Source organism: Zonotrichia albicollis, chromosome 1 (genome assembly GCF_047830755.1).
Source record: "Zonotrichia albicollis isolate bZonAlb1 chromosome 1, bZonAlb1.hap1, whole genome shotgun sequence".
Taxonomy (NCBI): Eukaryota; Metazoa; Chordata; class Aves; order Passeriformes; family Passerellidae; genus Zonotrichia; species Zonotrichia albicollis.
The window spans coordinates 9,866,079-9,893,717 of record NC_133819.1 but is presented as its reverse complement, the minus strand read 5'-3'; the positions used below and the strand labels follow the sequence as shown (position 1 = coordinate 9,893,717).

The 27,639-nt window shown below is 36.0% G+C and overlaps 1 protein-coding gene across 1 annotated transcript; it reads right to left on the bottom strand.

Annotated features, from left to right (window-relative positions):
* Positions 1-759: 759 nt before the first annotated feature.
* Positions 760-26,759, bottom strand: DYNC2I1 (dynein 2 intermediate chain 1). The gene is made up of 24 exons (XM_014270395.3): positions 26,526-26,759; positions 23,943-23,996; positions 22,924-23,338; positions 22,376-22,428; positions 21,457-21,786; positions 20,049-20,107; positions 18,251-18,308; positions 16,654-16,731; positions 15,220-15,415; positions 13,555-13,657; positions 11,238-11,367; positions 10,584-10,695; positions 10,092-10,186; positions 9,623-9,749; positions 8,570-8,742; positions 7,862-8,024; positions 6,529-6,642; positions 5,356-5,417; positions 4,292-4,343; positions 3,052-3,112; positions 2,708-2,804; positions 2,332-2,463; positions 1,784-2,007; positions 760-1,193 (listed from the first exon to the last, which is right to left on the bottom strand). The coding sequence occupies exons 1-24, from the start codon at positions 26,664-26,666 to the stop codon at positions 1,022-1,024; spliced, it is 3,201 nt and encodes a 1,066-aa protein (XP_014125870.2). The 5' UTR covers positions 26,667-26,759; the 3' UTR covers positions 760-1,021.
* Between the last annotated feature and the right edge of the window lie 880 nt (positions 26,760-27,639).

Below are 27,639 nucleotides of genomic sequence, written 5' to 3'. Positions count from 1 at the left end.
AGAACTCATTTTTTACTGCTGTGACTTGGCACCATCATGTGGCCACTTTGAGTTTTCTCAACTTAAGTAAAAAATTACATAGAAAAACGTTAGCAATTAATTAATTTAAACTTAGAAGTATTTGAATCTATTTCAGAAAGAAAAGGTACATATCTTAAATATATCTGTTCACTAAATACTGAATACATTGTCTATGAGTTGTCCTTTTTTCACCAAATCTGAGCTTGTTTAATCAAGGTTTAACTCATGTTCTTTAAGCCAGATTTTCTTAAGTTACAAAAGACATTTTCAGTTCTTCATCTTGGTCCAATCCTTACCAACAGCATACAAAAATTAGCATATTATAGACAGCTGTCCTCTTCCTCACTACAAGAGCTGTGGAAATTATGTGCAGAATTAAACAGGTAAGTACTTTCTGTTTAAGTCAGAAATCCCAACAGATTTAGAAGTTCAGTAAATCTCCCAGGCATATTGTTCACTCCAAACAGGGAGTGTACATCTCAGAACCTGAGTTAGTCAGGTATTCCTTTTGCACAGTTTCAGGGTGAAAATCAGAAGATAGATATGTGTGGTGTAATTTGTGTTTTGACATGTTTGCATGTGGTCTTTAGGTAGACACAAGGAAGTTTTACCAAGCATTAATGTTGAGGCCCAGAGGTGGAAATCTCCTCACATTCAGGTTGTACAGAAACACAACTTTATGTTTGTCAAAGAATTGCTGTGATTTATTTCAGAGTGAAATAAAGAGAAACAACAGTGCAATTTATAGGAATGTATTTTTGCTATTTTTTAAAAATATATGTACATCTAGAGTACTTTAAATAATGAAACACAGCCATCATATTTTTAGTGCAATAATGGTAAATTTGATTCTGTCATTTTTATGATAAAATATATTGTTTCAGTTGAAATATTGTATTGATAGTCTTTAAAATATAGTTATATACAAATTACATTAAAAATTTTTAATTGAAGTAAAAAATAAACTACACATTTTGCAATAAATTGTACAACCCTGTGTCTAAAAAGACTGCAATAAAATAGAATACAGTTTTTCAGATTCCTCAGGCCGAGGTAATGCCCACTTCTTCTTTACATACTGAATGTCTATCTGTCCAGATTCCTTGGCCAGCACGATGCCTAACAATCCATTTGCTTTTTCTGGCTCTCCCAGAAGAGTCATAGTTACAACCCTGAAATCAAAAGAACAAGGGAGTGTTTTTTAATTGAGGCAAAATAAATAGAAATTGGTGCTTTCAAACATGTTTGTATCAGGTTACTTACAGTCAACTAAATGATTCTTATTTTCTGCTCAAGCCCCATCATGTTCTTTAGCTTTTCACCAATTGCAACCATTTAATGTAAATATAACATGCAATTCTTCCCCCATGCAATTCATCGTCAATTTCTAATCATGGTTGTAAATGATTTCAAGCTTGCAAAAATGAACGTTTGGTTGCATTTTGCAGTACAGTGTAATAAATTTAAAATTTAAATAATTAAAAATTTTAAAAAATTTAAAATTGTAGGAATTTCTCCAAAAGCTAGCAATGTGTTGCTACAATTAACAAGGATACAAGGAAAACTTTTAGTTGGAGGGATATTCAACAAGGTTTACTTCAGCTTAGGGAAGACAGTCAAAATTTACCTCACTGTAGTTTGTTTCCACACCTTCAGTAGTTCACAAAATCAGAGTTAGAAAAGCAAATTCTAATGATCATTTAAAATCAAGCGAAGAACCCATGCAGCAATATTAATATTTTGTTGAAAAGAGAGTACATACCTCTCTGATGGCATAGTCTGCTTGGCCACAGGAAACAAATCATTTTCCAGAAGATCCCAAATGTAAATATTGGATGATGCATCCAGGACAAAGAACACAGCAGGTCTTGTCAAAGCCCACTGCAGGGCAATAATTGGCTGGCCCTTTGTGCTGCCATTCCACTGCATGAGGGGATGCTCTGATGTCATCTGGTGTAGTCTAATGCTTCCATCTGAACAGCCAACCTACACCACAGATAAAAAGAAAATACCTTTTGGAACAAACAAACAAACAAACAAACCAAACTAAGCAAGATATAAAAAGTGGTGTTTAGGTACATGGCTTACTGCTGGACTTGGCAGTGATAGATTAAAGGTTGGATTTGATGATCTTGGGGGTTTTTTCCAACCAAAATTATCCTAATATTCTATGATTTTTTTTGTCACCCTTCATGGCAGATTTGAATTAGTGAGGTAAATCTACTAACACATTAGTTAAATACATCAAATTAGAAATATTCCCTCAGCAAGTAATTAAAAAATGAAACTTCTATTAAAATGTTTTCATACCAAAAATAGTGGCTTTCCAAAAGGGAAGAAATCAATTGCGGTGATGCTTATTGATCTCAGTCTGCTCTCCTGGGGCCTGAATAGCTTTGGAACAACTTTTAAATCATGTCTTGTACCATGGCCTACCAGACCCTGTGAACAATGTAAAGAATATTAATTAAACAAAACAACAAAAAAAGTTGCATTATTGATATTACAGGAAAGAGTTAAATGATTCATGAGCTGATACTTTAAAAGATCCTTAATAGCTAACAAATTTTAGTAATATGGGCTCAAATTATAAATTTTACACAGTCTGCTGGTAAAATTCCAACTAAATAAGGCAGCTTCTAAACCAAAAAACTAACAATGAGATGAATTTCAGGATGGTACTCACAATGTTTGTTCCAACAATGAAGTGATTGGGATTAGAAGACAGAAATTTAATAGTCAGTGTCTGTGGCATTCTCTGGCTAATATCCTTTGGGAAAAGGCTGAGGAAAATGGCAAAGGCAAAAGATGCATTAACACAGGGAATTGTCTCCTAAAGCTGTGCAAGTACATACAGAAACTCTTAATCTAAAATGTCTATGATTAGATCTAGGAAGAAATTTGTATTAAAAAAAAACACAAACAGAAAATAATGTTAAATATATCTTATGCAACAGCAAATTAGTAAAGCATAGGAAAAATTAGCTTTGTGAAATAACATGTAAAATTGTAATGCCCCAGTTCTCCTACCTGTTATTCAATTCCATAGTTGAGCTATGTACTAACTTCACCTTCCCTCCAGGAACTAAACCTAAAATTATGAAAAAATATTATTTGAACTGATTTAAGCACTTTGCATTAAAAAAGTGCAAGCAATAAATTAAATTGTAAGGTAATAAGTAAAAGGATATTTCATAATTAGTTTACTGAAGATACAGCCTTTGACATGTAAGAATCTTACACCATTCAGAACTCTTTCCTTCAGAATTCAAATCTGAAGAGTTACAGTCTTTGACAGAAATAGAAACATAGTTACACTTTTCTTTTTCTGCACTCTAAGATTCAATTCTAGAAATGTTACTTAGATCTTTGACAATGAATTATAGGTATGAGATAGTGCAATAATGCATCCACAAAGTTGGTCTATGTTAGTTGTTAACAGAGAACAACCTAAATAATGCAAATCCCTCAAAGAAAAAAATGTTTTGAAGAAGAAAAAGTTTTACTGACTTTGCAGTAAAAATGTGTCAACACCTGACCACAGCTTTAAAATGTACCTCTCCACAGACATAATACCCAGCTTTAGCAGCTTAGTATAGCCTGACATTGCACATGAGCTTATAGAAACTGATCCAAAATTCTAGTTTGTTCATTGTTTATTTATGTATTTTCAAATGTATACCGATTTTAGTCACAGCCTTTTCCAGTTAGGTAAGCATGTAAGTGTAAATTTGTTTAAAGAACAAAGAATGTAATTTTCTCCATTTACATAACTAAAAATGGGCTGAATGGACTTGGTTTTTCAGTGTTTCCATGGAAAACTTCTAAATTAAGTATCTTATCTAAAAACGAGCTTTCAGGACAATTCTCAAAATGGACACACAGGCAACAACAAAAGCACTATAACAGGTTTGGTTAAAACTAAAGTACAAAGAGGAGGACAAAGACATAAAACCACATATTCTTTGAAAAAAAAAAACTGTTGACAACTCAGAAAACTACTCTGACATTGAAAGAAATATGGCTGTCCAGTGGTAATTATCAATACAGAATTAGCAGATGAGATTTAGACAGAAGTGAAAATTATTCTCCTACCTAACCAGTAACCCCAAACATCAGCTATGAATTATTCAGAATAAATGTTTTCCTCAGTAATTTCACCTTCTTCTAAAGTACTTATAGACATCACTGACTCTTCCTCTCTCTTTTAACTTCATAGTCTCAAAACTGGAGCATTTTATTCTACCTCTAACAGTAGTACAGTACTCACCTAAGTCAGTTTGTGAACCAGCTAGATCTGCTTTCTGCAGTTCAACAACCACCTGAAAATCAATATTTAAGATTAATTAACAATCAATATTTACCAGAATTTAAAGTTTTAATTGTAAGTAATAACTCTAAAGGCCTGTTTGGAGAGGCAGGTCTAACATTACAATGATTACAGGTAGATTCTCTACTCCCTGCCAATGTCTGTAATTCTAAAAATATCTTCACATGCCTGCTTGGATGTTCCTGATGGAAAGCACAATATGGAAAGCTCCATTCTACACTAATTGCTAGTTGGCATCTTGTTGGTTTGGTCAGTTATAAAAAACCCACTTTAAACAAGGAATTGTAACACATTTCCTGTGCTTTCCTATCCATGAATAAAATTAACTACACATGAAATAAAAAGGGTAGATCATTTGGCCTGAATCTGTTGCTACTTAAGTTACCAAAGTAAGTTAAGGCTTTAAGGAACTTGATTACTGACACAGATGTGAAATACTTTTATTCCTTATTATTCACAGGTTCAGCAGCTGAACCAAAGCTGCATCAGGTAAAAAAACACTTAAACATGTGATAGAAGAGTTGTCAAGTCAGTAATTAAAAGCAGCAGACCTAGTGCTTTCCTAACCATCATATTTTAGGCAGGGAAGGGAAATCTTATTCTCTGATATTAATTTTTTATCTCTTTAACATTTGTTTTATATAAATTAGGAATTTAATTTCTCCCCTATATTCAGTATCATCTCTGACACCACTGTGATTTTAAAATTAAAGTAGGTGGGTGAAAGATGACTGAGGACAATAATGGAGTACTGGAAATATTTGAGCATATTTTTTTAAGTAATACAATTTATTGCCTTTTTTCATGAATTCATGTACCTGTTATTACTTTTGTCAAAAGATAACATTAGGGGTCAGATCAAAACTTTAAAGAGAATTCCAACAGAATGGTTAGTGTTGCTGTACTTTTCAGGGAGGCAATTCTCCTAAGAAATTCTGAATTTGGGTTATTGTATTTGAAGTATTTTATTACACATTATACTCTCTCTTTTCATGCATACTCACCCACATATTGAGGATTCCATTTTCATCCATTGAAGCTATCTGAAATGGAGGGCTTGACATTTCTATGGAAGGAATGGCAACAATTTATATTCATACACTGACCTCCCTCCTGAACAACAGCAAAGGATTTGAAACATTTCCTACATTAATACCTCCTCTGAAACTTCTACAATCCTCTCATTTGCATGAAAATGGAAAGTGCTCTAATTCTACCAAAGGGAAAAAAAGGCATGAAACTTTCTTTACTGACAGAGTGGTTGAAACTTTCTTTACTGACAGGGTGGTCAAATATTGGAGCAGATTTCTTAGAGAGGTGATCAATGCCCCAGGCCTGTCAGTTTTGAGGAGGCATTTGCACAATGCCTTTAACACATTGTAACTTGGTCAGCCCCAAACTGATCAAGCAGTTGGACTGGATGATCCTTGTAGGTCCCTTCCAACTCAAATAGTCTGTTCTATATGGTTTAGGCTGGTCTGTTCCAGTATGTGCAGACTGTCCTACCAGAAAGGCAAATGATCTCAGTCTGCATCTTTTTTAAAATGTCTGGATTCTGTGTGGACTTTGGAAGGGAACATAAAGTGAAACAGATGGAATCTTGTAAAACCTGCAATAGGCAGCACATTTCTTCAAACCACTGTGGATTTCAAAGTACAAATCTGCAATGGAAGTGATAATGTCTTCCCTAGCACACTGTCTGAGAATTTGAGGATGTGAGGATTAGAGTTTCTTTGCAAAGGTTGGTCATAAAAAGAACAGGCAAAAGGCACAGGAAAAGCCACCAATTACAGCCACACATTTGAAGTGCTTTCAGCTATAAGCAAGTTGCTCCACTGACTCAGACAGGGACTTTTTTGGACATTAGAAAAGCACTAAGACTCTTCCAAACACAGTTTTTGAGTGATAACTGGTTTTATCATGGAAATTCTGCTTTCTTCTGTCTAGAAAGCAGAATTTACAACAAGCACACAGCCACATCCGATGTGAAGCTGCACTGAATGAACACTACATAAAAATGAGAGCAGAAAACAAACTGCAATTGATACTACAGACAACTTAAGACTGGGATTATAAACTGGATTTTGGCTATGCTAAATTTGTTTCACTAGATACCTAAAGAAAGGCTCAGATGCTTAGAAGAGCAGTTTTGATGCTAAGAAGAGCAGTTTACATACCCTCCTGATAAGAGAGGCTTGAGAGCCCATAACTGTGGTCACTGCTGAGAGAAGTTGAGACAGGTTCCACTGCCAGTATGGGAGAGGTGTGGCTTACTGAGTTTAGAATGCCATCTGTAAATGAGGATAATGACAGTTAAACACAGTACTTTCCACAAAAACCAACAAAATCTTAGTTACTCTTCAGCTTATGGGAGAATGATGACTACAAAGCAAGAATGGCAAATAATGAACTTTGCACAAGTCTCAAACACAATATGCAAACTGCTAAATTACCAAAATACTACTACATAAATCAGTGTTCCAATACTTCTATTCACTTCTCATTTTCCAAGTGACTGATGCACCATTTATGCCACTGTATCAGACATTTCATTAAAATCTGCCATTTCAGGGTTAGGGTTTCAGGGTAAATTCTTTCAGGAAAGAATTATTTCAAGCTCCATAAACAATAGGGGTAGAAATAAATCAGTGTTTACTATAAAAGAAGACAAAATTGAAGAAAAATTACCCTATCCTGAAAAATCCTGAATCAGTATTTACCACAAGAGAATATGTATTTGCCCTTTAGTATCATTTTAAGGCTAATGTATGTTTAGAGTAATTTCAATGTGTGCTCTTTGTCAGATACTCCTGATTTCTGGACTTGCCCTGTGCACTGAACTTAATCTCATTTAAGACTGAAGGCATTAAAGCTTCCTAAGTACCCAGCATTAAACCTGCCTGCTTACATAAGCTACTACATGAAACTGTACACATCCATTTGACCAACAGCTTGCAACAGAAGAGCAAGCATCTTTGACCTACTAAAAAAAATAAAAGTCTATCTATAACCAACTACTGTTTACTTTTACATGGCTGCTGCAATTAGAAACATTTGTGAAGAAAAGAGGATTTTGTAAATGTGTGTAGTGGGGTGTTTTAGAAAACTGATAGTACTACAGCCAAAGTTAAATCAGAAAATCACAGCATGGTTTGGACTGGGAGGGATATTAAAGATCATCTCATTCCAACCACCAGCCATGGGCAGGGACACCTTGTGCTGGACCAGGTTGCTCAGAGACCCATCCAGCCTGGCCTAGAACACTGCCAGGGATGGGACATCCACAACTCCTGTGGGCAGCCTGTGCCAGGGTCTCACCATTCCCACAGGAAAAAATGTCTTTCTAATAACTAACCTAAACCTACACTCCTAATAAAATTATTTACAAAACTATTGCTGTATGCTAATCCTCACTCTAGGATATCTTGCATGAATGTTACAGAAACATCAAGACTTAGGTGACAATTTCACTGTGCGCAAAGTGCCTGACCAGGATGCACAGATGCTCACCTGTGGAAAATGTGGGAACTCTAAATGTCCACTCAGTTTCTGAGATCATCATACAAAGGTGCATTCTTGAGTCTTCACGAAGATCCCACACCAACAATGAACCATCTGCTGTTCCAGCAAAAACTAACGTTGCTTTACTGGGACTAAAGCAGCAACACGTCACCTGTAAAACAGTAAAAGCATGCAGGGTTGACATTATGATAAAGATCAATGGTTTGATGAGTCTGAAATAAGTTTATGAACATGGAAACCCAGGAAATACAGATCACATGTGTTTATGGCAAAAAGGAAATCTATTTTAAAAGGGAAGTAGGATATAAGACCTTCAGCAGGCCTCCCCTTTTCAAAACAATCACTGTGTAAGCTGAAAACTGAAAGAAGTGACTCAACTATATGGAAATGATGAGTAGGGAGAAGTCCTAACAACATCTGAACCAGATGTTTTACTTCCATTCATTCTTCTACCATGAAATAGAGGCAAAATTAAACAATCCAAACAACCAACAAAACACCATGACCATCACTACAATCTGGTTCTGAAGCACAGAATAGAACAAGAACAGTCTTTGTTCACTAAGCTCAAATGTGTTTCTCAGAAGATAGATGGCATATTTTGAAGCAACAGAAAAAAAGACCCCATGTAAAACTAAAATCTTTAAGTAAAGTCTTGTAATTGATGGACAATATACGGTTGTTATTAAAACATACCTCAGAATCACATGTTAAAACTTTCTGAGGACTGGAGGGCTGCCAGATGTTCCAAACACATATAAGGCTCTTCCTGCTCAGCAAACCCACATCAGCCTTTTCAGGTAATCCATGAGCAGAAAGCAGTGTCTGCCTCTGAACTTGGGAGACATACAAGCAGGAGATTTTTCGGCCTAAACCATTAAAGAAAAAGCCAAGAAAGAAAAGCAATAAATGAAAAAGCATATTCACTGCAGATGAAAAAGCATATTCAGCTACTATAGCAACAAACAAACTAAGATGCAATTATGAAGAATATTTCTATTAACACTGTGTTGCTTTTGAAATTATACAATAAAAAAGTAGGGACTAGAGAAGGAATTCAAAATACTACAAGTAGGAAGCAAAAAGGAAGAGTCAAGAAATTAATAGAATAATTATTCTGGGCATAAGCAAGCCAATCTGATCTGATGCCAGTATTTATACTGAAAATTAATCTGAGTCTCAAACAGGAAACAGCACAGGCCAGGCTTTTTTGGTTTTATCTCCATCTAACATAATGCTGTTAGATGATGTAGGGTTCTGTGTTATAATAGACCTTCCTAACATAATTACAGATGCTCTATTTTTCACTTTTCATCTCAACAGCTATTGTTTATATGGAGAAGATATAATTGCTTTACAAATATACCACAGGCCACAGTATCCCTGTTGAATAATCTGCCTTTATTTGTAACTTTGGCCCTACTGTCAGCATAAAGAGCCCAAACAAAATTACATCCCTTGGAATGGTCCTTCAACAACAGGAATAAGAAATTACAAAATTACACCCATCATGTTAATTGCTGGCTTTATTTCTGGTAGGAAGAGATGGAATATATTTCTTGTAAGATGCTCTGATGTTCCCTATGTGAAACCAATCTGATTAGTGCAATAAAAAAGAAAGCGAGGTTTACATCCTCTGTATATCCTGATATGTGCTGTTTGCACAGTAATGACAAAGAACATGGCACTTTGCATAAGAAAGAAGAGATCACTCTGTACACTAAAAGGTGTAGAATAAAGTTCCCTTACCATGGAGGAATGGCTGGTTAGTATTTAACTGGAAACAGCTATCACTAATAGACAGACTGGTTTGTCGAGATCTTAGTTTCCTGGGTTGTGTTGCAACTTGATCTTCCTCTAGCAAAACAGCAATCACCTTTCAAACATAATTACATTTATAGAAATAAAAGGGTCATCTTATCTTCCAGCTTTGCTATTTGTAGCTTTCTAAAGTTACATGGAATAATTTCATAAAACTTTTATCAACTTTCTTGTTAATTTTGTAACTTTGCAAATACAGCTTTACAGACATAAAAGTTGCACAGCTCTGATTCCATTCCTTTGCAAAGAGATTTTTCTCTTTGATAACAACTATTATTTAAGTAATTCATTTAAATTAGTCAGAACAAGAACTGTAAGTGATTTATCACACTTATATTTATGCACACTGGTATATTTATGCAACCAGCTGAAAGGGATATTAAGGATGTAAGTGTACCTGGCATGCAGACCGGAGAAAATTTGCTAATCTTTGTGAATCAATTTTAGGTGTTGGAGCTCCATTCACTGATGTATTCTGGCTGTTTATGGGACCTATGAAAAACAGAAAAACAAAAAACCAAACCTGAGGCTTCAAAAGAGAATCAGTTAAGAAAAGTGTAAGGACAATTTAATTTTTGAGCAAGAGGAGAGTGGCAGGAATCAACTTCAGAAATAACAGCGTTGAAGGACAAGATCTGTTGGAGACTCATTTCTGCTGCCAATAGAAACATCAAACCAGAAGGAAAAATTATTTCTGCCACTTATTTTTCATACTTTCCACATGAAGAGGATTCAGAACAGAACAGCCTATGTCAGCCTATGTGCCTATGTCAGCTTGCTATCAATGCAGCCTGCCACTGTACAGATTCTCACAAGTAATGGATGCCAAAGAGAAAGTTTATATGACATGCACTCATCTCTGAGTGAGTAAGATTAAAATGTTCTTCACCTCCAGATACAAGAGCACTTTCTCCTGGATGCTGTGTCCATTTCTCCAATGTCTCAACTTCCTCAGTCTGAATGTCTCTATCAAGGTTGTCCTCATTACACTGAACATATGCCTAAAGTAGAAAGATTAAATTGTCAATATATGGGGTGACAGAGCTAAGACTGACAGCATACAACTGAATAGGACTCAGTAATTTTAAAACTGAAATTTAAAAAAGCTCAGCCTCTTCTGTTTGTGAATTAAGATCTGAGCACACTGACACACTGTCACTATTTCATGCATGCACATTTTACCACATTTCACACCAAAGTGCTAAATAAATAATATTGCAAAAATACAGAATGTCTTCCATGGCATGTAAACTCCCAACCAAGCATATCTGGGGACACTGAGACACAGACAGGGAAAAAGCCCTTTAGAAAATGGGGAAGGAAAATGAGAGAATCATCTTCTAATACAGAGAGGAAATTGCCTGTCTGGACAAAAGTTTTGAAATCATTGCTTTATAGCAATTAAGGCTGAGAGATCAATATGATTAATTTATTACCTTATGTGCTGGTAGCTTTAGCAACTTTGTTTTTTAAGGAAAATTCTTTTCCAGAAGGAAAATCAGCCCTTTGAGGATTGAAACATTGCTAGGTATTTGTTACACACCTGCTTAGTGTTCATTTTACCAAAATTCCTGATATACATGTCGTACTCATTGACAGGGGGCAAATCCAGTAGTGAAAAACTAACTGAGAAATCCAGGTCAATTAATGGGAGAAGTTCTGAAGTCCGTTTTCTTCAGGATGAATTACAAGAGAGAAACACAAAAATGGTTAAGAACAAATATTTGGTAATCCTAAAGAATGACAACCTGATTTTATATCTAACAATGCTTTAATCTATGGGAATTGAAGTTGTACCAAAATTAATTAGCAGATAAAAATGTAACAATAGAAATACATAGATTATTGTTTAGAGTTTTCATTTAATATTACATTGAGATAATGATCATATTTGAAAATGCAGTACTAATTGCAAATGGCAAATGTCAAATGGTTTATTACTAAAGCCAAACTATCAAAAGCTCAGCAGATAATCTTGCCTAAGTATTCCAAAGCTGTTCTGTGAGGTAATAGATGAATGTCTCTTTCTTCTATAGGTAGGATAGCGGCTAATTCTCCTAAACTCATTTTATTAACTCACATCTCTCATATGTGTACATGCTTTATAAAGATCTAGTACGATCTAGTATGATCTAGTATAATCTAGTAAGATCCTAGCTTTGTTACACATTTGTAGGAAAAGACTGACAGTCCTTGTCACAATTCACACAACTATCTACTTTAATGCCATAAAGCTGTTAAGATATTTCATTTCTAGAGTGAACTGCATGAATTACACAAAGATGTCTGCTTACAAGTCAATTACAGGATCTTGCTGTAGTACAGTCTTTGATAATTAGACAATTTTTGCAGTCTCCCTTTCTCTCTCCTGCATTTGCAGGTTTTTAATGTACTTAAAAGTGATACATAAATACAAATCAGATAAAATTATGCATCTATAGCAATTCCATATCTAAACACTCTTGCAGATGCATTTTCTAGTTACAGCTTCTTGCTGAGGCAAGATGTCATTTGAAGAGACAAGACTAGAGGAACAAGAGCTAGAATTTCATCAGTATTTTAAAGTGAATTTTTCTTTATGCATAAGGACAATTTTCACATCTCCTTTTTGCTACTTGATGACATCTATTGCATATTCTTAGCCACATTTTACTTTAACTTGTGCTTCAGAATGTATCATCATCTCTTCACAAACATGGGCATAGATTGCTGAGATATAACTCAAACATATAACATTTGCTTACTAGTTTCAAAACTTAATGATACATGCAGATAAATCCTTAAAATAAACTAATGAGTTTGTACTTATAATTTACAACTCCCAAGTGCCAAAAATTATTTATGGGAAGCTTTCAGTCTATTTACTGGTAGTAATGTATTATCACAACATTGAATTCCACAACCCCTTCCTCTTCCCATGAAAATGCTCATTATCTTCAGGCTGTGTATGCTGTCAGCATGCACACAGGGTTATAAACATAGTCATAATCAGTCATGGTACTTAATCAGCAGAGGCTGACAAACATTCCAGAAGGCAATTCTCCAGAGATGCCTTTGTGAGTTTCTTAATCTGTCTCTACAGACCAGAGAGGAAGCCTAGACAATGAACTTGCGTAAAATTTGAGTATATAGTTTAGGCAATGTGAATTAAATAACTCAGACAATAAAATCTCCCTTATGTGAAAATTAGCCAGTGATGTGAAGCCATGAAACAGTGGAGTCTGGCATTAACAATAACATTTAATAATGCTGCTTTATGCATCCAAACATTGTAACAGAAAACTGGAGATATATACAGTGCTTCAGACAAATTTGGAGCTTCTGTCAGTTCCACAAAAAGCAGGCATCAATTTTTTTCTTTAAAATACACAGATGTCTTAGGTATCTCAAATCTAGATCAATTTTAGATCAACAATAACATGTTTTTACAGCAATAGATATTATCCCTGAAAGGGAATGTGCTTTTATAACAACTACATGCACCATATATTCTTGATTATTTCAATAAGTTACAGTTCTGCAGAGACCTGATGGTAGTTTAAAGGCTTGCTCTTTAGTACTTTAAGTCAATATCTAATTAAATGACTGAAGCACTAAATAAAGAAATTACAATCCTGGCAACAGGTTCTGTAATAAAATGAGGCACACAAACTGATATATAAATAGATTTCTCTTACAAAATTACTTGTAGCAATACCTGTAAATTATATATACTTAAAAACTAATTACTGCCAGTTAATAAAGTATTTGATTCCATAAGACTCAAGTTTATAAAAGTCACATACTTTAAACATAATGAAAAAAACTGCATCTCACACAGTGAGCTGCCATTTTTTGTGGATTAATTAAAATACACTTACTTCTGCTTACTGGCCAAACTTCGGCTGCTTTGTCTTTGGTTTGCCATTTGGAAATCCATGAATATTCCACAAAAAGAGCTTCTGACAGAAGAATCTTGCCTTTCTGTGATATTGTAAAACACAGTGTTACAGTTCACACTTAAAAGTGCATGAAAATGTTAAGCAGTAAGTCTAAAAAGCAGCAGATTTGTTACAACACAGCTACTGAAAGTTCCTGGTTCACATGTTACACAAGGGCTCTGTCACCATTTTCAGTTTAACATCAGAAATGGGCCAGCATATACAATGGTTCTTTATCAATCAATTCACAATGACTGACCATTGTCATTTTTACTTTAGAAGACTTGTGCAGAAAGTGTCTCTTTCTTTCTCTCACCATCAGCAGGTGCTTTGTTCCCCTGTGTACAGTAAAACACTCTGATCAATTCTAAAGATTGCATTCAAGTCACACAGACTTCACCATGTGCACACTACATCTCTGAGTAAGAGCTCAGGTAGAGGAGAACCTCACCAACACAGGTTTAACTAACATCCTTAGATGAATTAGGAAAACATTGAAAATTTCCTTGAAAAGCCACAGTTAACAGACCAACTACAACACTGATATCACATCTGTCTTACTCCCTTTCCTGGCTAGGTTGTAGCTAATTGACCTTAAGATCCAATTTCCACTCAGGACTAGTGGCGCTTCTCTTCCTCAAAGAATGTAGGCAATACTTGTAAAATGCTTTTTAACTTATAAAAATAATTGCCAGACTGATCAACCACCATTTTAAGCAATTGAGATCAAAAGTTCATCAAAAAAAGAATGTGTTGTGCAATTAAGAATAAACCACCAAGTGTTAAAATTCTGAAATTTAAAAATCTCTATTTATTCTGTACTTTTCACTAGATAAATAATAATTGCCTAAATCTTCTGCAAGAAGAAATTCACATTACAGTATGCTGGTTCCTGATGCAATGACCATTAACTGAAATCTATTGAGAGACTCTTCTAGGCTGGGAAAGACCTTTAAGGGATACTGTAAAGACTTACAGGAACTTCATTTTATTCTTCCTTTCTGTAATAACTTTGAACCAGACTAAAAAGCTGTTTAATATTCTTTTGCACAATGATTCTATGTGGTTGTTCACTTCAGTGCAGACTGCAAAGGAGAACAACAACTGTGCTTAAATAAGCAGCTCTGGCACTCACAAGAGTGAGATCAACTGAATTCCAGACATTTCAGAAAGAGCTTGCATTTAAAAGTGATAAAGTGCTATATACTTGAGTAGTATTGATATTTTTCTTGCCTTCCCTCTAGAACAGTTGCTTCAACTTTGCTTAAAAGAAAAAGGTGAATTTAATGCCAGCGGAAGTCCCAAACTGTTCCAGCACTCCTCAAGTTTTCAAAATCCAGACTCTCATATGCTCCTCTTACCCAAAATAAGATGTATTAAATGTCAGTCTGTACTTTTTATATTTCACAATTTCAATGATTACTAATGCCTGTGAATCATTTAGTAATGTGGATGTTACAGTGCTTACCTCAAATCTACATGATTCATCCTGAGGACCAGATTTTGGTCTTTAGGCAGACTGTTAGAAAAAGTGGCCAGCTGACTTGTAAGTTGTATGTGTTACTCATACATTTAATATAAAAAGGCTGGTATCTAGTCACATACCCATGACTGGCTCCTTTTTTTCATTTTCCAGTTTCTTTGGCAATGGATTAAAAATTCTATCATTTTCTTCAATAATTGCTCTTTGAATTTCTTCAATTTCTGATGTTCTGGAAGACTGAACCTCTCTTAGATTTTCTTCTGCATCTTCTACCTCACTACTTTTGTCTTCATCATCTTCAAAATCATCTTCATAGACCTTTGAAAGTAACAGAACTTCCAATACTTGGTAAACACAAACTATAGATGCATTTTTCAAGATCTTTTACAGAAATTATAAAACGTCAAAATAAAAACCTTGTACAGATATCTATAAATCCTCTGATTGAAAGGCATTCTAAAATAACTGATGGAAAGAAAACAGCATCTTTTGATTCTGCAGTACAGAACAATCTGATCAATTCTAAAGATTGATCAGATAATATTCTAATTATTCATAATTATCTTTAACTATTAAAATTACTGCAGTAATTTTAATCAAGAGAAGATAATTGCTGTGTTGTTCTACAGTGCCCAAAATAGTATTTTTATTTAATATCCTAAATTAGATACTTTAAGTTTAGGTGAATTATGTGTAGTTTGAAAAAATAAAATAACAGTGTTCAATGGTATAAATGTGTCAGGGATGTATGAAATTGTTTATTTGACAGTTTTAATTCAAGCTGTCCTTTAATGGCAGGCTCACATTTACTAAACTGCCACACTCCCTGTCTATGCCTAAGGGTCATCCTTTAACAAATTCTCAAACTAAGACAATTCATGTCACGCTAAAATAATCACCTAACACTTATGAACAAGTCTTAAATGTGCTTATTTCTGTTCACTGAGTGGTAAAGGGCTACTGCAGTGACCAGCTCAGCAGTGGAAATCATCACTCCTGACATGAGTGGAGATGAATTCTACTCTCACTGAACAAAGATGATTCTAGTTCAGCTCACAATGAAAGCACATCCCACACAGTCTTGTGTCTTAATAACTCTAAAGTAGACAAAATAGAGCTAAAAATAGGGAATTCAATGAAACAAATTAGTAAAGTGAATGCTGTGTGTCAATACCTTTTTCCTATGATAAATGAGCAGGCTTTTTTATATTTTCTATCTGAAATTATTAGCTCTGATTATTTAATTAATTCAGCATTCTTCACAGAAAGTCATTTAAATAATTGAAATCCACAAAGGCAGAGAAAACATTTTGTGAACACTTCAACTGAAAAAACAAAACTTGACTCCCAACCTCTGATGAAAACTAAATATATAGCAGAGAGTTTCTATGAAACATTTTAATTACTCACTATCTACTGTTAGCCACATTAAGGTCACTGTCACCAAAAAGTAACTAAAAGCCATGTAACATCCTGTTTATTTCTGTGAACAAAGTTACTCTCTATTTTGATACTTAAGAATTACTTCAGATAGATAGCTGTATGCTTTTACTTACTTCAAAGTCATCTTCATAATTGAGTGAAAAATCCTGAAGTTCTGTGTCTGGATTAGAGATGTGTGTATCTTTCATTTCCTAAATCCAAAAAACAAACGAAACCATTAAATAATCTTCCCCCCAAAAAATCTCTTATCTGCCAAATCTTAGCATACAACAGATTAATAGTTGCTATTCTCAGATATTTCTACATTTTCAAGCAAACATATAGCATGAAGTCTATAGACAGTTTACAGATAATTATATTATCAAGCACTAATTGCTGAATTAAACTAATAGTACAGGAAGAAAAACAGAACTCAGCTTTATCTTGGGAAGATCAAGTGTTTTTCTAACAGTATTTTTATTGGAAAAGATATAAAAACTGCTGTGCTGCCTACAACTTCTTTGATGGTGCTCACAACAAATAAGATTGCCCTCCCCTTCTGAGGACTAGACAAAATTATCCCTACACTAAGTTATACTGGAGGACTCACTCTTAATAAAATAGTGCAAATGTTGAAACCAGGAAAGCAGAGACATGGATGTAACAGGAGAACAAGATCATTTCTATATGTAAATAATTTTGCTAACATTGAACCCTCTACTTTATTTACATGGAACAAAATTTATGGTCTCCCTGCAAGAACTTCAAATACATTTCCTTTCTCTAGATTATTAATTTGATTAAAATAATGCCATTTACTTATGGCAACTTTCCTGGTTTCAACATTTGCAGTGTTTTATTAACAGACTGAATCCCCTAGTATAACTTTAGTTGTGAGAAATTTCTCTGATTTCTTCTGCCTGCAAGATTGCAGCAACTAATTCATATAGTTTAATTTATACAATTTTTAAATAAATCCCTATTCCATTTAGTCAGACCCCTTTAGTAACACACTCAACAAAGGTGTTTATTAGCTTTTAGGCTACTTTGTATTTTCTATTACCTATGATCATCTCAGAAAATGTCTACAGAGCTGTCAGCTTTATTAATAACACAGATGCATCTGGTACAAATATGGTTTTCACACACTAAAAATCTCCACCTGTCAGTACTGTCTGGGTTCCTACTTTCTAGAATTTATAGAGAAAATCTATATATTGTCAATACAAAACAGGATTGGGAAATTATGCTGGAATATCTTGAAGGCTGTGGCATTTGGAGCAACAAATATACAAAAAAAAGAAAAAATCAACATAGAATGCAAATCCCTGGAATTTCCGTGTCCTTGTTGAGTCAGGTCTTGAGTAGGAATTTCTCCCTCCTGTGTTGCCTCCTATTGCTAATGAAGACAGAGAAGATAATGGAAAAGGAGACTAAATGTAAGAGGACTGAATTGCCTATTTCTCTCCACAAACTAGAAATGAAATTTAGGTCCTCACCACAGAAATTCAATTAAAGATGAGCTGAATCAATAAGTTGAAAACAACACAAAACTTTTTTAAATTGTTATGGTAGAGTTAGGCTGTATCTGCACAGACTGTTCCAAATAAGCCCAAGCCTATACAGCTTCAGACTTGCTGAAAATTTGGCTCTATCTGCACACGTCCATTTAAAAATATTAAAATAAATAATTTCAAACTATAAAAATCATTTCCTCTTCTTTAGTTTTACCTCTTGTCTTTTGTCCATGTCCTCTGTTTCAATGAGTTTTCCTTTATCTTTTACAGTTCTATTCAAAAAGAGAACAACAATTTTATTGGTTAACTCATAAGAAAGCACTTCTGTTTCAGTTTTGGTTTTGGGGGATTTTGTTTGTTTTAATTTAAAAAAAAAGGGGTTTTTTTCCTGAACAGGAAAGAACAGTTGGAAATGTCCACTTAACTGGAATATTTCTACAAGTATTTTTATAGATCTCTATAGATCTATAGAAAGAACCAAGTGATTAACTGACAAAGAGTTGAGAAACTAATTTAACACCTATAATTGCATCAACAGGCAAGAGAAAGTAGTGAGGAAAAAAAATTTCATAACTCCACACATTTATCACTTGTATTAATATCTGCAGCAAACCAGAGATAAAGATCAGGTTGGTGCAATGTGCTCAAAAGCCATAAATCAAAGACTGATTTCAAATTTGTTTTTTCATTCAGGGGTCTTATTTATGGGGACAATACAATCAGGGTCAGAGAGCAGGAGCAAGTCAACAACAAGCTTTGCTCCTCAATAATCTATTTGATTATTTTATATTTGTAGAGAGAGTATCAGACTTCAAGAAGAGAGTATTTTTACTTCTTATATGAGTATTTGTATCTACTGCTGTTGGGATTGACAGACATAGGAAAAGGCAACAATAAAAATGAAAATTTGGTTGGATTGTGTCATAACAAATTGGAGTGATTGAACATTAACAGTGCCTGAAGCTGAACCAGGGTTTCATGACATCTCACCAAACCCTACTGCCTTCCCTGCCAGCCAGGAATGGCTAAACTCTCCTTCCCAGCTATGCACAAACAATGACTCAGCCACAGCCCCAGCAGCAACAGCTTCAAAACATGGCCTGAATACTCAGCACTGCTGACACAGCTGAGTGCTGCTGCCAGGCAGCATCTCAAAGTGTGCATTCGGAAATATTTCATTTTTTGGTTTTGCATAGGATCACACTTCCACAATTCACTTCAGCCAAAGTGGTTTTTCCCATGCTTAACATTAACAATACTCAGCCACTGGTGGTGACTTCACTGCCTGTGTCCCCAGAAGCAAACAACCCAGATTGTATTGAGCCAGGAAGATAAACTAGGGTTTAAAAGTGAGAATTGCAACCAACCATGGACCCAGAGAATTAGACTCCAGAAAGAATTTTACAAGGCTCAAGATATAAAGAATTCTAAGTACTAGAATATACAGGAAACTTCTCCCAGATTTCTATTTGCTAGTACTAAAACTTAGAAATATAATCATGAAATTTAACTGATCCTACTGAGGGTATCTAGAATATTTCCTTTCATATTCAACAGCAAACTTGCTATATATATAAACACAATGTTTTAGATACAATCTAGGATAGGAGCTGAATATTGATACTCAAATTAAACTAAACAACAAAATAGAGTCCTATGTAGTTCATCATGAACCTTACATGTGTCCACATGACTACATAATGAATTTCCAAATGCTAAAATTCAGCATTTCTGTCTCTGGAACTAAGTGCCCAGATTAATATATATATATGACTAAAAAATATCTCTTGGTACCCTGATGAAGAAAAATAATCAAAGGAATACAAATACATCCTTTTTCTATCTGAATCATCTTAGAGGCAACACACAGATTTTTTGCTGCACTATTGGGCCTATGAAAAAACATTATCCCCAGATATGTGAGATTAAGAATTTATGCTCATTGCTTTGGTGGTGACTGAATCTTAGTAGACACCATCTAGTATATAATTATTTTAAATCTCTGAATTTACCTTACAAGCTGATGGCTCATTTCTTCTTGAATCCTCTCCTCCTTTTTGTATTCACTGCTCTGTGAAAGAAGTCACAATATTCATGAGTCAGAAAAGCTGGGAGGGAATATGTATATGATCCTGTATTAGTAGTACTTTCATCAAACAACAAAAAAGGTTGTTAATGAACTGTTTCAATTACAGACTATTTTTTATTTCAGTCATTGCTTTTAAGATGCTCTCAAAAACTGGTAGAGCCTAAGGGCTGACCTTGGAAGGCTGTGGCCAGCCTGTTCCAAAAAATTTCAGTATGAGACTTTACCAGTATGTACTACAATTCACACAAACTGGACAGAGGGACACAGAACAGTCTCAGACACTTCTAATCCCCAGTAGAGGGACTTGGATCATAAATTCTGTATTATGCAAGTTTGCTTAAGTTTGCAAATGTATTCAATAGGTTGTTTAAGATAAAGGTCTTTGTCTGTATCAGAGCAGAAACAGAAAACAAAATAACTCTGGGGCAGAAGCATCAGTGTGTGTGTTCTCTACAGCAACCTGAGTACATTTCCAAGGAAGTCACACACTGAGCAAGCCCCTCTTAGGCTTCTGTTGTCTGCTGCAGTCAGTCAGTTACAGGAATCACTCATGGAGGGCCCCTGCACTGAAAATTACTCATCTTGTCACTAGAAAATATATTTCTGAACTTCTATTTCAGAAGCTTGTACATCTTCACTCTTTAGGTAGCAGAAGAAACTACCCAAGACCATCCCGACTGTTGTATATCTATATGTCTGTAGAAAATTCATTTGATTCTAAGAGTTACAAACTACTAGAGGTTCCTTCTCTGTGTCTTGTTGAGTAAATACTTACAAAATCAGTAAAAAATGACAAATTATTGATTAAACATAAAATTAAGTATCTAGGATATAACATCATGCTTTCTGTTAGAGACATAAAATATATTCCATGGCTTCAGAAATGGAGGCAAACCCCACAAATATAAAGGGTTTATATTCACCTGCCTGGTTATGACTTGGATTGATGTGTTCCCTTCACAGACAACATAAAAATAGCTTCTATTAAAATCTTTTTTGCAATAAAGGCAGCCAATAAACTTCAATGGACCTCAAGCCTTATGACATCTCCACTTTAAAGTGTTTGCAAAAATTTCAAAAGTCATAACAAGAAAGAATTTTATGAATAAAAGATGTTTCTAACATATAGGCAATTTTTTTCCTTTAAATTTTATGGAAGGAATCAATTCTGAATTAGCATACTTAAATGCAGATGTAGTGTTTTCATCTACCACTTTAGCCTCAAATTTCAGAAAATGTTGACTTAAAATCCTAGCATTTTTATCATTCCCCCATTGACAATATACTAATGATTAAAGTAAGTGATAAGGTAATGTTTTAGCAAAACCTACCCTTAGATCATATTTCTTTCTTTCCTTTTCTCTACTTTTTACTCTCTCATCAGCTTCTGCTGCTGGCCCTTCTCTGTCTCCATGGGAAGATTTTTCTTTAGATCTCTTTGATTTATGTTTTTCTTCCTCTTCCTCTCCATAATGTTTATAACTTTTCTCTGTAGAAAGCCTCTCTTTTTCTGTCCCAGAAGAATGTTCTTTTTTCTCTCCTCTGTATTTTCTTTCTCTCTCTTTATCCAACTCTTGATGTTTCACTAACTTGCGCACACGTTCACCTTCTTCAATTTTGTAGGCCAAAAATTTTTCAATTTGCTTTCTTAAATCATTATCCTGCAAAGAGGAAAATAATATTAAATGTTTAAAAACTTATCCAAGAGAGTTCTATCTTCACAAATATATCCAGATTTGACCTTTAAAATTATTGAATTTTTAAGTACCTAATCTTTGTGTCTCATGGATCTTCCAGCCATTTTTCATTTGCTATGATAACAAGTTTCAAATTATGAGATTCTGGTGTTTCTTCTAGGACACTGCACACTTTGCTCCAGAAAATTCTTTTTTCTTCACACAAAAAATTAATTCTTATCTACTAGGTGGTCTAAAGTAGGATGTACACTCATCAATTACCCTTGCAATAAGGGCATAAATAGTAGATGGAAACTTTTGATGTAGCTGTACCAAAAGCAAGCATTTTTTGCACAAAAATTTTATTTCATGGTTATTTAAAAAAAAGAGAATAAAATATGTCCTTAAATTTGAGTAGCTGAGATATATTTTGGTTTTGTTTTGTATACTTGTCATCACCTTATTATCTATGCATCTCTTGGATTTCTTGGGAAACACAGTCTGATCCAGTTTCTTCATTATTCTACAATTTTATCTTATTCTGTTATGGAAACACTTCACTAATTTCCTTTACCTTCTGTACTTTATGTCTTCTTTCTCTCTCTTCAGTTCTTGCTTTCTCCTCCTCTAGAAAACAGATGTATAAATTAGAGAACAGATTTTATAATATTCAAACTCTGTACGTAATTAATTCTAGCAAGTAGAAAATAGTATTTTAGCAATGTGTTTTCTCTTACATAAGCTCTTTCTAAAAAGGAATTCTGTTGAAATTCTCTCTCCAAAGCTGGTTACTCCTTCTTCTCTCCTAATGAATCCCTCCAGTCTTGTGTCATGGTAAGAGTAATGACACGTGCTACTGATTTCAGCAACCACCCTGCAAGTGAAGGGATCACTCAGGACAGAGTCCAGGCACTGACCAACCAAACCAGTGACATCCATCCTCTCCTCAGAGGAAGGGAAACAAGCATCAGAATTTTTTTTTAAAGCATCAAAATAGAACATGCCAGCAGGTACTCACACCTGCCTGTTTTATCCTCTCTGCACAGATGGGGTATGGTTTCAGAGCATTCCTATCTAAATATCAAATATCACCAAGTTCAACAGCAACCCAAAGTTACTTACCCAAATGATGCCTGATTTCTCTTCTTCTGTGATGCTCTGCATCTCTTCCTTCAAATGATTTCAGATAATTTCGGGGATCTATTATCTCATATGCCTTGTGCTTTTTGTCTCGCTCTCTCTCAGTGTCCCTGTCTCTATATTTCAGTACACTGTGTTTCTCCTCCAGCCATGACTCTGGGACCTTATCTTTGTGTCTCTCTCGCTCTTCTCTCTGCTGTTCTTTCTCCCTTTCTCTCCTTTTATCCCTGTCCCTTTCACTGGATTTAAACCTCTCTCTCTCTCTTGTTCTCTCCTTGCTCTTCTCTCTGCCTCTGTATTCATGTCTGTAAGGGTTTATGTCATGAACACTCCTCTCTCTTTGCAATTTCTTCTCTCTGGGTTTTTCGTCTTCATTTTGACTCTCTAGTAGTGCTGCCTGAAATAAAATAAAAAAAATTATCATTATAATTCAGCAATCTATTTTGATAGAAGTATATTCATTTGAAAAAAAGCTGGATTACTAAATATGTATTTAATTTCCCAAATGGTATTAAAATGCTGACATAGTTCTAGGCTTACTTTGTAAATAGTAACATTATATCTGTGCTTATTGAAAAAACCTAACAAACTGAATAATAATAACACATATTGGAAAACAGTTTTTAAAAAATACAACACAAATTTAATGTAAACATCAATGATGTAACTGACTGCAGCCTGAATGCCTATTTGACCAGTGGATAATGTAATTAACCAGTTTAAAAACACAAAACAAACATGATAGATGATGATAATAAATACAATAGATAATACTCATTTTAGGAAAGTGAAAATAATATATATAAAGCAGAGCTGTCACTTGGATTTGGATGACCAGAAAATCAGACCCCACTGACAGCTGTGTGATTTCTGTAACAATGCATTATTTCCATTTATCTAATTTAGAACAAAGAGTCAACTCTTTACGTTTAGACCACCAATAAATTCTAGTGCTGTAAGGCAGCTTAACAGCAAGATTAACAGAAATAAAATAAATCCACCTTTAGATGTTTCCTAAGCTCTTCTGCTTTCCAAGTATCTTCTTTAGTTCTTTTCTAGAACAGAAAATGCAGAAAAGACTGAGTAATCAATTTGCAGAGAGAAGTAAATCATTCAACAATGAATCATATTTCTAAGGAAAGGATCAAGGTACACACGGCAAGTCTCAGTGAAAGGATCATGCAAACAATAATTTGATTTAGCTATAATACCTATTTACAGTAAACCTCACCTTCCTGGACCTGGAAGAAGCCTGAAGCTCAGACTACATGTGTAAATTGACTGCACATGAAATATTAGTATGCAGCACTGAAGGTAAAAAGCAAAAAGATAATGAAACCAATCAAAGTACACATGGTTTCACTAGAGTGCTCCCCAATAAAATAAATTCTATTTCTTCTATCTGCATTTGCAGAGCTGCTTCACTTGGCTGCTTGACTGCTGTTACAAAAACTAAATAAAAATTCATATTGTTTGAGATCACTGAGGGAAAGGAGGAATTTTAATCTATTGAATATTTAACTAGTTCATTGGGAGATGATGATCATATCCAAAGTGACATGATCAGGCTATCCTTATTCTCAAATTTAGACTTGGCAAAAGCTACTGAAGATTAACAAAATAATCACTGATAAATATGCTAATGATGAGCTGCACTGGTGGAACAAAATAAACACATGGTGGCCATTTTTTTTCTTCCTTTTGGTAATTCATTATATGGGAGCAGTATTTTAACAGTATATATATATTTTTAAATCATTCTACATGAAAAAAAATCATGGATGTTATAGAAGACTGTCATGGACTGTGACTTCTAAAGTTAATCAGAAGTCCCAAGAAAACAGAATTTGTTACAAACAGAAAGTGCCCTTTCAGTTTTATTTTCTTCTGATATTTAAAAAAGGCAAAACCCCAAAGAATGCAAATATTTACTACTGCAGAAAGTCAGATGAGAAAGTAAAAACAAAGCTGATAATTTTCTTAAGTCAAGACTTAACAAAGCCTAAGAAACTCAACAGAACTTGCATGAATGTTAAGCTGAAAGGAAGGATATTGATGGGAAGAGAGCAGAATACTCCAAAAGTAACCTATTTAAAATCATGTTTTGGATTTAGACAATATTTAGGCATGTATCAGCAAACAAAGAATGTTAATGATGTAATAGCATAAACTCAGCATGACCAACAGAAAACATCAGATGAGGCTGCTTCAGATTTATTTCAAAGCTGAGGCAAAAAGCACACAGCACACACTGACAGGTGGTTCTCTGGCACCCAGTAATGTGCATCTGTCACTTTTCTGGGTCTGCAGTTTTCACCTCCCCACCACAACCAGAGGTGCTTCTGTGTGTGATTTTCCACTTAAATCTCTGCTTTTGCAGAAGTATAATAAATAAACAGGGAAAGTGAGATGTTATATAAGGGGTTGAGCCCTTTGTCCCCCTGTAAGAAAATGTCCACACAATAATGTTTCAAACAAACTTGCAAAGGATTTATTGAACTGTCTCACCTGTCTGCTAATTTAGAAGTACTTATATACTCATTTAAATCCAGATTAAGATTTGTTACTTAAATGATACCAGGGTTTAGCTTAATTCATCCACCTGAGAGCATTCATCTCACATGAAATGCCACACATTTACTGAACTCAAAAAGTTCTACAAACATTTTTACCAGTTAAGAATCTGTCCTTTAATCTAAAGATAAAGCAGTCAGTGGAAAAAGAAACCTTGTTGCTTTAGATAAACTTTGAAAGAGATCGACAGGGGTTTGTTTCTTCACTCATAACTAGAAAGATGTTTTCAGAACATAATGTTTTTAACCAATTTAAGAACTCAGTTAAATGTGATTCTAAAGAAACAGAAGAGCAGTAAGACAAAATTCTGTCTTTAATTTTTAAGCCAGAGAAAAGTACTTTATTTTTTGCATGTAAACGTTTATCTTTCTGATTTCCAGTATGAGAAATAAGAAAGTTATGAGAGCTCTCAAATAGGCAAGAGCAGGTTGACAGAAGCAGCCAAAGGAGGGTTCCCCTCTCCGTGTGGCTGCTCCTGCCTCTGGCTCTCTGGCACTCCCACAGCGACAGACACGCCTGAGATATTTCGGATCAAAGTTGAACTTTTCCATCACAGCTCACCCTTTTGGCACGCCTACTTCAGCCAGTGAAAACGTCACCCAGTCATTGCTGCTAGCGCGCCATGTGGTTTTGTTTCCTTTATTCCGCACTTCTACAAACCTTCAATAATTTAACACCTTAATGCAGAAGTTACGTGTGTTCCCGAAGAACTAAAGCCCGGCAATTAGCGGTTACAGGAACATCAATTATTAAACACGCTTTTATCGAGAAGGTGAAACAAGGGGTATTTCCGTAACCAGCTATCCCCTTCTGCAGGGGGATGTGGGGCGGCAGAGCCTCCCCTCAGCCTCGGGATAAGGATTCCCTCTTGAGGGGGGATTCACCGCCGTGCCGACCAAACTAAGCGCCCCGGCCGGCCCCAGCAGAGCCGCGGGGGTTCTCGGGGGCAGCAGCCGAGGCTGCGGCGCTGTCCCCCGGCCCTGCCGCGCTCTCCCGGCGCTGCCGCTCACCTTGTCCCCGTCCATGGGGCCGGGAGGCCGCGTCCGCCGCCGCGGGCCGGGACCGGCGCTGCGTGCGGGCCCGCCCGGCAACCAGGGCCGGCAGCCGCGCGCCGAGCGATGGATGCGCCAGCGCCGCCTGAGAGGCGGCATGGCCGCGGGAGGGGCGGCCCGCTCCGGCTGTCCGTGTGGCCCAGGACAGGGGAGTGCAGCAGGGAGGGCCCTGCTAGCAAATCCTGCTCCTCTCGTCAGCCCTACTGAGGGACATTTGGGGCTGTGTCCAGCTCTGGGCTCCTCAGCGCAAGGGAGACAAGGAGCGGGTGCAGCGGAGGGCAGAGAAGGAGATGAGGGAGCATCTCTCCTTGGAGAAAAGGCTGAGGGAGCATCTCTCCTTTGAGAAAAAGGCTGGGGGAGCTGCCTCTGCTCGGCCTCAAGGGGAGACAAGTGACAGGGGACCTCGTTAATGTATAGATATCTATCGGAGGGGGTCAAAAGGATGGGCCAGGCTCTGCCCAGCAACAGGACATGAGGCAATGGGCAGAAACTGATGCACAGAAGCTACACCTGAACATGAGGAAGAATTTCTTTACTGGGCAGGTGATCGTGCACTAGAACAGCCTGCCCAGAGAAGCTTTGGAGTCTCCCTCACTGGATATTCCAGAACCATCTGAACACAATCTTGCGCCGTGTGCTCTGGAGCGACCCTACTTGAGCAGGGAGGTTGGACCAGATGACCCACCGGTCATATTCTAATTTCCTTAACTGCAGTACATCAATCACCTCATTGCTGAAAAGGGGTGAGTTGATGACTTGTGATGGAAAGAGCAGGTGACCCACTGTGATCCCTTTCAGCCTGACCCATTCTGTGAAGCTGAGCTGCTGCCCAGCTGGGTTTCTGCAGGTGAGGGCTCAGCCCCTGTGAGCTGGGGATGGGGACACATCCCCACAGCCCTCAGGCACTGCTGTTCTCTGCAGCACTCACCTATTCCAGGTGAAGTGTATTATGAAACCATCCCTCGTCATGGCTGACTCACTTTTAATAAAGTTGTGCATAATTACTGCAGGGCAAAAAAACTGTAAGAAGGGTGCTATGCTTAATCTGCCACTTAGACAGGTGCTGGGTAGA

Bases quoted from the DNA above. Each gene is read 5' to 3' on its own strand.
- DYNC2I1 (XM_014270395.3), bottom strand. From the start codon at position 26,666: ATGCCGCCTCTCAGGCGGCGCTGGCGCATCCATCGCTCGGCGCGCGGC. The intron at 15,416-16,653 runs GTAAGTAAAAGC...TTACTTTCAAAG, and splicing joins ATTATGAAGATGACTTTGAA to GTCTATGAAGATGATTTTGA. The intron at 13,658-15,219 runs GTATGTGACTAG...ACAATATCACAG, and splicing joins AAAAAAGGAGCCAGTCATGG to AAAGGCAAGATTCTTCTGTC.